At 38.1% G+C, this 10,000-nt stretch overlaps 1 protein-coding gene across 2 annotated transcripts in view; it reads right to left on the minus strand.

Moving 5' to 3' along the window:
* The window catches only part of LOC106870668 (uncharacterized), a 33,057-nt gene that overhangs the window by 13,106 nt on the left and 9,951 nt on the right, over nt 1–10,000 (minus strand). The window contains exons 2-3 of one of the 2 annotated variants that reach the window (XM_014916818.3): nt 3,368–3,412; nt 1,251–1,475 (exon numbers count right to left, since the gene is read on the minus strand). In XM_014916818.3, coding sequence (XP_014772304.1) covers nt 1,251–1,475; nt 3,368–3,412 — 270 coding nt within the window. The remainder of the gene's footprint in view (nt 1–1,250; nt 1,476–3,367; nt 3,413–10,000) is intronic. The other variant, XM_014916819.3, reaches the window with a different exon arrangement.

Consider the following 10,000-nt stretch of genomic DNA (forward strand, 5'->3'; position numbering starts at 1 on the left):
TTCTGGTCGTTCTCATTCCGAATCACTTCCAATGTTTGTACAAGATGCAATCGGTTGCTTTAAATATATATTCTAGCTACAATAATCTTTCAAAATGTCTGAATTTTATTTATAACACTAACTCGGTGAATCGAAAGTTAATTAAATGCTACCAAGATTTACCGACTTAACCGTAAAGCACAACACCAACTCAAGCAACAAATTATCCGGTCCGTTTCCATTACCACTAATGCGGTGCTTAACCGGCAATATATATGACAGTAAATGTATTATATCATGTACGAACTTACGAATCTGATAGGATAGAGACCGTGATGTAGAATAGATATTTGTATAAACAGTTTCCTCTGCTTCGCTCCTGCTTCGCTCCTGCTTCGCTCCTGCTTCGCTTTTGTTTTTACTTGAACATCTTTTTCCAAGTTATATTACGCATACCAATCTCTCCCTCACACACACACACACACACACACACACTCTCTCTCTCTCTCTCTCTGTATATATATATATATATATATATATATATATATAAACAATATAGGAGTATATGCATATATATGTACATGTATGTATATACGTTCATCCACATGTACATATAGATACATAACTGGATACATGACGTGGCAAAAGAACAAGGACAAAAATGGTAAACAAGGTGCAACAAACAAGCAGGCCACATAGAAACATCCCCTTCATCAGCTGCCACCATTAAAGCTCCGGCGTTAAGCATATATTGTAGATGTATGCATATACAAGCGCATACATGCATGCATGCACAACAAACACATTTTGTTCTTGGACAAGAAATGAAATAACAAATACAAGAGTCAGAAATATCGCTAAGAGAAATTAGTTGGGTCATGTGATCATTTTTTGTTAGTTGTGTTATATGGGTCATATCTTGTTAATTGGGTCATGTGGTCATGGCTTGTTTTTTTGTTTTGGACAATTGTCAGAGTCGGTTGAGCATCAGATGAAATATCTCGTGATATTTATTATTTCCGCGTTTTTCTGCTCGTTGTGAATTTTGACAAGTTTAACGTCATTTTACTCCTTCAGAATTCGATCTCAGTCTAGGGTGGTTGGCTGGTGGAATCGATAAAGCATTTATGAGATATCTTGTGCCATTTGTTCTCAGTGAACCAATATTCCTGTGAAAAAAATAATTGTACTAAATACCTGAGAAGCCTTATTCAAATATGGCTTTTCAGGTATTTAGTACTACATTAGAATATGGCATAGCAACTACTCACCGCTTGTAAGATTCTCATCCAGACTGTATTCTCCACAGGGTAATGTAAAGGACCGAATATTATTGCCATCTAGCATAAATGTCATAGACGTTTCTGTAGAAAAGACCTTGATTTCTGTTAGTTGTGAAGTCATTGACCAAATCTTTATGTGGATTCCTTTGGTATATTTGCAGAAAACATTTGGTATTAGAAAATGCGTCCCACTTGATTGGTTGCATAGCGATCCTGGAAAGAAAATAATGATGGATAAAACTTCAATCATAAAATAAAATTACCAATGATTTTCTGTTTTTGCAGAAGGGCGGATGCGGTATTTAACCAACGACCACTGTATATACAGGTATTATTTGATCACTCTCTAATGGTTAGCACGCCGGACAAAATGCTTAGTGGCATTTTTCTGGCTTTACGCCCTGAGTTCAAATACCACCGAGGTCTACCTTGCCTTTCATCCTTTCGTGATCGATAAAACAAGTACTAGACAATTTCTGGAATCGATGTAATCGACTACCTCCCTTCCTTGCGAATCTCAGGCCTTGTGCCTATAGTAGAAAGCATTGTTTTATCACTCTCTTGTCGGGAGCGGGCTGAATGGAACACAAAGTTTGTTTAAACGGAATCATTTTTCACAAGTTAGTCTAAAGTTTTCAGAACTCTATACAAATGAATAAATAAAAATAGGTGCAATCGATGTGGTTGCGGTTCAATTTGAATATTATTCGGTCGATGTTTCAAAGAAAAAAGCGAAAGGAAAACTTTGATCGCAGATCTGGTGATAAAGAATTGGGGTAACTGTTTATCACAACGGGTGAATTGTGAGAGTCTGTAACAGAAAAATGAGTGGGAGAGATTTGTGGATTAATTAGACCAAAGCAGAACTATGTAGGTTGGTCTGATCGTCTATAAACTTTATGATTAATTCATGTAAATTTTCTAACAAAATGACAACAGACAGCGCACATAATGTCACTGTACATGTAACAGTAATAAACGTGAAAGCAGTTTCAATCAGGTGGGACCACTGCGCATTATAATACCTTCTAAAGCCGTCTGATTTTCAACATGGCCAAGCATTTATTCCGCAACAGATTTCCTAATTATATAGGATGAAAGCATCAATTTACTGATGAAGGTTTTTCTAAATATCAGAATGTTTCAAAACGCGTGATAGAGTTCTAGTAATATCTATGAAACGGTTCTGCTTTTACACTCATAAATATCGCAGACTACATTTAAATGAATGCATCATCACTCGCCATCAAGTTCCAACCACTAACTGTTTCTTTTCTCTCTTTTATCGGTAATGTTACTGTAACAGCTTTTGAATCTCTGGAGTAGCTCAATCAGAGCCCCCCATCCGCCCAATTTCACTTAGTTTTTGTCTCTTCTCACATTAACTTTTAAAATATGATGCGTAATCCACGTATTAATCACTTAATCTATCTATCCCTTCTTATATATGAAGCTCTGTGCTATCTCTAATTCACTGTCTACAAATATATTGTTGTTACAATAAATCATAGGGTGAGTAACCTGCAAATCTTTGGCCACACGAGGCCCGTGTGGCCATTAAGTGCGGCGTTCTGGAGAAGTGTGAATTTTGTATTAAAATATACATAATTACGTATGACTAAAAATGTTCAGATCTTTCTAATGAGTAAGAAAAACATCAAATATATATATATTGTGCACCTTTCTTTATTTTTCGTGTGATTTCAAATTCAAAATTCTAGTCTCACCAAGATTTTTCTAGAAGTGATTATCTCCCTTACAATAACTGGCCACTAGGGCACGTTACATTTTTATATTTTTCATTACATATTTATTAATAGACTCGGATTATTTTCTAGAGCCAACTTAATATATACAGTCGACAACTTTTATGAATACACCGTATTGTAGTATCACACATGGTTTTATAAACGATGTAGGAGCTTCGCAATATGTTTCACCTTTATCATCATATTCCTCCTCCTCCTCCTTCCTCCTTCCTTCTTTTTCTCTTCCCCTTTTCTCCTTAGCATTGTCGATATCGTCCTCTTTGTCGTCGTCTCTCCCGCTACCATTTATAATTCAATGTATTAGTCAACCCACAGAGAATAAATCTATTTAATTACCTTTAAAGTGGTACGCCAAACATAATCCGATGCTCATGGTAAACACTGGAAAAGAAATGGAAATCTATCAGGAAACAAGAACTGCAATACGAACAAGCAGACACAAAGCAGCAGGCAGCACGATCGAATCCAACGACACGTAACACAGAATGGTTTCGCAATACGCCGAGGTCGACTTTGCCTTTCGTGATTGATAAAATAAGTAGCAGTTGAGCACTGGGACACTAGGACTTAACCACTGTCCCCAAATTTCTTGCCTTGTACCAAAAATTCTTCATTGAACTTTATATTTTCTTAAGACATAAAACGTCCATTAAATTCTTTATATAACAATATATTGTCGTACTCCTCGGTATTTTTGGAGATCAATGGCCATGCTAGATTAAGAACATTGAACCACATATATCCACGTTTTTATGCATATCTTCAATTAAATCAACATTACTCACTTGTGTGACTGATGTGCATTATACAAATCATTTAAAACATGCAATCTAAATTTTTCTGAGCTAAATTGTTTTCTATAAACTTTACTGATGATATGCATATGCTTAGAGACAGATTCAATCTCATTGACAAAACAAGCCACGGAGTTAGAGGTTGCTACGTAAGAAACTAAAATAAAGCTAATTGGACGCTCATTGTGGTACTAGATGTGTAGCTTTATTCCTCTGCCGTTTCAGTATTTATCTGAAAGCCTAAGCGAAGTCGTTCATCATACATTAGAGAAAGGAAGAAAATGGCTAAACATTTTGCTGTCATCGAAGACCAATCTCGACTTTATTGATACGCCTACGCCGACGTTTGTGCGGTTTTTCGCCTTTGAACCTCATTAATTTCTTGCCAATCACATCTATAAAACTGTTGAAATTTCGTTTATTGATAAGAAAGATTTGTATTATTCACAGAAAAGACATTTAATTGCTTCTGAGTCAAGTTCTTAGCAACGTCGCTGGTTAGCCAGCAGTTACAATCGTACTTAGGAAGAAGAGGAAAGAATTTTTAGTTTGGTCAATAGAGAAAATATTTTCTAGGGTCATGCTTTAAATACACCGTATGAAAAAAAAATGAACATTTCAAGTAGTGCATCAAGGATCGACTGAGCTCTTAAACAAACACAGACACGCGCACACATGCAGACACTACATACATACATAGAGTTCCGTGCTTTGGCACTTATCAAAGGTTTATATATATATATATATATATATATATATATATATATATATAGTAGGGTCAGTTGGGCACCGTCTGTGAGAAAAAACAGCACTTCACTCTGCTAGAAATTTGGAAACGCTGTACTCTTTGGCATTCGAAGTGGCAGAGCCGTTAGCATAACGGACAAAATGCTTAAATCTATTTCGTCCTTGTTTACGCTCTATACCTTTCATCATTTAGGGGTCGATAAAATAAGTACCAGATGAACACTGGGGTCGATGTAATCGACTTACTCCCCTCCTGGGGTGAGTGCTCAACACCGCGTTCATGGATAAAGATGCTTTGTTTCTGCATTAAGGCGACCATTTGTTTCATGTTAAGGAAATACCTTAATATCTTAACAATTTTTCAAGCCGATCACATGGAGGAATGGTATTTGTCTCCATTTTGGAGTGAGTGAGTGACTCTGTGTGTGTGTGTGTGTGTGTGTGTGTGTGTGTGTGTGTGTGTGTGTGTGTGTGTGTGTGTGTGTGTCTGTGTGTTTCTGTGTGTGTGTGTGTCTGTGTGTCTGTGTGTATGTGTGTCTGTGTCTGTGTCTGTGTGAAGGTAAGTACTTAAGTAATTATTAATTCGTATTTGCAGGCTGTTATCAACACATAACATTTTGGATTTGAAGCTGTGTTTGTCAAGAGGTTTGATCGGCCCCGAAAATATATATATATATATATATATATATATATATATATATATATATATATCCAATCTTAAAAATATACCTGTTTTTAGATATAACTTTACTTCAGCCAAGTTTAAAACAATCAAATATATATTAGGCTAATTTAAATTCAGCGAAGAGATAAATACTACAATATTATCTTCGCGAGTTATTATTATTTACGGCTGAATAATCTCTCTTTACGTCAGCTATTTCTGCCATGAAATCCCTAGTGTGGTGGAAATTAGTTTATTTAGAGACAAAAATATGATGAGGCTGATAACTGCACGTTCACAAATTTTGTTGTAATTTTATACATAAATTCTATACATTAATCGCATCCTTTTAATTTTTATCGTTTACTTGTTTATAGCAACGGGATTGCGGCCATGATAGAGCACCGTCTTGAAAGGAGTTTTAGTGGAACAAATTCTCAGCAGTACTTAGGTATTTTTAACTCAGATACTTATTCTATCAGTCTCTTCTGCCGAACCCCTACGTTACAGAGACGGGAAGAAACCAAGTGGTGGTGGTGGTGGATGACAATCACAGACACAAAGACACACACTCATAGACATTTATTGAATTCACTCACAAGTCATTGGTTGGCCCTAGGTAGTCTCTCGCCCAAGCTGCAGCGCAATGGGACGGAAACCGGAACGACGTGGTTGAAAGCGAGCTTCTTAACCACACACCAATCCTGGTCACATTCATTACTGTGACGCTATCTAAGTAAACTAAATGTTGGCGGCATGGCAACAACTGAATCTTTGACCAATTACTATGGCATTCGCTTGCAGGAATGCGTTATCTTACAACATACAATTGCCAAATGGAATAAACTGGATTGCAGTGCCTATCTTCACTTATTGTGAAAAATGTTTGTTAATCCCTTCTACTATAGGCACAAGACCTGAAATTTTGGGTGAGGTGGGGGCCAGTCGATTAGATCGACCCCAGTGCATAACTGGTACTTAATTTATCGACCAAGAAAGGATGAAAGGCAAAGTCGACCTCAGCGGAATTTAAACTCAGAACGTAACAGCAAACGAAATACGGCGAAGCATTTCGCCCGGCGTGCTAACGTTTCTTATTTCTTTTAATGCCCACAAGGGGCTAAACATACAGGGGACAAACAAGGACAGACAAAAGGATTCAGTTGATTATATCGACCCCAGTGCGTAACTGGTACTTAATTTATCGACCCCGAAAAGATGAAAGGCAAAGTCGACCTCCGCGGAATTTGAACTCAGAACGTAACGGCAGACGAAATAACGCTAAGCATTTCGCCCGGACTGCTAACGTTTCTGCCAGCTCGCCGCCTTAACCCTTCCATAGAGTTTCTTTCGACCAAATTCACACTCAAGTCTATGGTCGGCCCAAGTTTAAAGTAGAAGTATGCCTCGCATTGGGACCGAACTCGAAATCACGTGGTTGTAAAGCGTGCTTCTTAACCATACAGCCACGACTACGCCTAAATATAAAGCTTTTATCTTGCTGCAAGCACAAGAGATTGTTCATCCGACATTACTTTGAACTGACATTCATATATCACAGGTTTTAAATCAAGAACACAATATACCAAAGCATCATTTCAGTAAAATATTTAGCTTTATATTGTCTGTGTCTTTACTATTCCTCTGTTTTACGGTTATAACATTAACAGCTATCGATTTTAAAAGCTTTAACGACAATGATGTTATCAAGTAAATCGGTGACCGAATGGCATTAGAGACAAATTTCCGGGCCATGCTGGTTAATTAGGCACAGATCCAAATTTGGTATGCTCACGTGAAGAGGTTTTTAATGTTAATTCCCTTTCTAATTAATTTCAGTAATATCCTTGCTCACTTTCCTCTGTCAGATACCATTTATCAACCTAACCTATTCAACCAGATTGCACAGATAAACGGTGCAACTCGTTATACAGTCACTTATCATAAAAGTTTTCATAAACTTTTTATACAATAACTATGATTATTAAACAGCATCTCTTCTGTGCCCAAAGTATCCGTAACGAAGTTCTCTGCAGTCTCTACATCTATGGCGTTGTGATTATTCAACCATAATTCTAGCTCTTACTAATAAAAGGGTGAAGATGCCTGGTCTTGTGGTTAAGACGTTGCACTAACAATCGCAGAATCGTGGTTTCGATTCCCTGACCCGGCGGTGTGTTGCGTTCTTGAGCATAAGTCATCATTTCACGTTGCTCTAGTCCACTCAGTCGTAACTGAATTCTAAGAACAGCAGAGAAGTTAACCCGGCGACAGACGGACAAGTGTTTCATTGAGGTAGTGAAGACTCTTGGTCTTCCATAAACAACCTTGACCGGGCTTATGCCTCTTAGGAGAACTTTCTAGGTGCAATCCCATGGTCATCCATGACCGAAGGGTGTCTTTTCCTTTCGATGCATAATAGAACTTCCAATATCGTAATACCTACTTAGAAGAGATTTTACAACGAAGAAATGTAATACTAAACAACGGGGCCAAACTCTTTCGTTCCTAGTGTTTCTTTTTGAGTCCTTTAATCTAAAGAGTTACTGCCTTTGCGAAATACATAATCCCAACCCAGCACCAAATTTAAATCATTAAAGACTACCAAAGAACGTGTTTCATAATAACATCCCAACGCCTAGGTGTATACTTCATATTCCTCCTCCTCCTCCCCCCCCCCAGACAAATATATTTGCGTGTAAGTATTCCTTTATTATTTTACTTTATACAGTCATTTGACTGCGGCCATGCTGGAGCAACTCCTTTAGTCGAGCAAATCGACCCCAAGACTTATTCTTCGACTTATTCATCCTATCGGTTCTCTTTTGCTGAACCGATGAAATTATGAGGGGCGTAAACACACCAGCATCGGTTGTCAAGCGATGTTGGTGGGAGGGGGGACAAACACAGACACACAAACATATATATATATACGACGGGCTTTTTCAGTTTCCATCTACCAAATCCACTCACAAGGCTTTGGTCGGTTCGAGGCTATAGTAGAAGACACTTGCCCAAGGTGCCACGCAGTGGGACTGAACCCGGAACCATGTGGTTGGTAAGCAAGCTACTTACCACATAGCCACTCCTTCACCTATGTGCATGTATATATATAAATTATAATCCGATGCTTTATAAACAGAGACTAGTAATAACCACATAATTTACTTGGATATTGTATCTTTTAAGGTTTCAGTTTACTTCAGACAGTTTAAATAGAATTTATACAATGAAGTCCTTCACAATATTGTCTGTTTCCTTCAATTTTTCCCTTATTTAATGGTAGGAAAGAACAGCCATTAAGTTGATAATAATGGCGAACTAAGACTTGAACATTACTGAACTAATAAAATAGATATAGTCTACTATTTTATAGTTTATCATTAACCTCGTTATACATCCCATTTCGCCTTTATTACATTTATTTGGTTATTTAATTAGTGACTTACTCCTGACTTGTGAAATAAAATATTTGGATATTTATAGGCGCATGAGTAGTTGTGTGGTAGGTAGCTCGCTTACCAACCACATGGTTCCGGGTTCAGTCCCAATGCGTGGCACTTTGGGCAAGAGTCTTCTGCTATAGCCTCGGGCCGACCAAAGCCTAGTGAGTGGATTTGGTAGACGGAAACTGAAAGAATCCCGTCGTATATATGTATATATATATATATGTGTGTGTGTGTGTGTGTGTGTGTGAATGTATGTTTGTGTGTTTGTGCTTGTCCTCCCAACATCGCTTGACATCGATGATGGTGTGTTTACGTCCCCATAACCTAGCAGTTCGGCAAAAGAGCCGATAGAATAAGTACTAGGCTTACAAAGAATAAGTTCTGGGGTCGATTTGCTCGACTAAAGGTAGTGCTCCAGCATGGCCGCAGTCAAATGACTGAAAGAAGTAAAAGAAAGATATTAGTGTATCCACTGAAAGAGTAGTTTTGTGGCTGTACAGTGAAAACGCTTGCTTTACAACCATGTAGTTTCGGGTTCCACTCCACTGGGCTGCACTTTGGGTGAATGTGTTATAATAGCCCTGGACCGACTTAGTACTTTGCGAGTGATTTTGGTAGACCGACAAATGTGTTTCACAGACTCGCATAAATATATGTGTATGTGTGTGTGTGCGTGTGTGTGATTGTGTGTATGTGTGTGTATTAAAGGCGCAGGCGTAGATGTGTGGTAAAAAGCTTGCTTCCAAACCACATGGTTCCTGGTTCAGTTTCCCTGCGTGACGTTTCGGACGAGAATCTTTTACTATAGCCCTGGGCCAAACAAAGCCTTGTAAGTAGGTTTTGGTTGACGGAAACAGAAAGAAGCTCGTCGTATATGTGTGTGTGCGTGTGCATGTGCGTGTGTGTGTGTGTGTGTGTGTGTGTGTGTGTGTTTGTGTGTGTGTGTGTGTGTGTCTCTCTCTCTGTGTGTGTGTGTGTGTGTGTGTGTGTGTGTGTGTTTATATATAAGTATATCGCAAGATTTGTTCCTGTCTAAAAGTCGTTATTGGCTACAATACAGCAATTCCTCGCCATATCGCAGTTCCCCTATCGCGGTTCCCCTATCGCGGTTCACCTATCACAGTTTATTATCTAAACTAATATCGATTCCTCCGTGGTGTTGTTTCGCATTTATAGTAAAATAAATATATACAAATTATAAAAATAATTTTAAAATATATACAGTACAGTACAGTTTCTACTTCGCGGATTTTCACCTATCGCGGGTGAAACGCAACACATACGATAGTCGAGGGATTACGGTATAATAATTTCT

This window comes from Octopus bimaculoides, chromosome 7 (genome assembly GCF_046866305.1).
Source record: "Octopus bimaculoides isolate indiv1 chromosome 7, ASM4686630v1, whole genome shotgun sequence".
Lineage (NCBI taxonomy): Eukaryota > Metazoa > Mollusca > Cephalopoda > Octopoda > Octopodidae > Octopus > Octopus bimaculoides.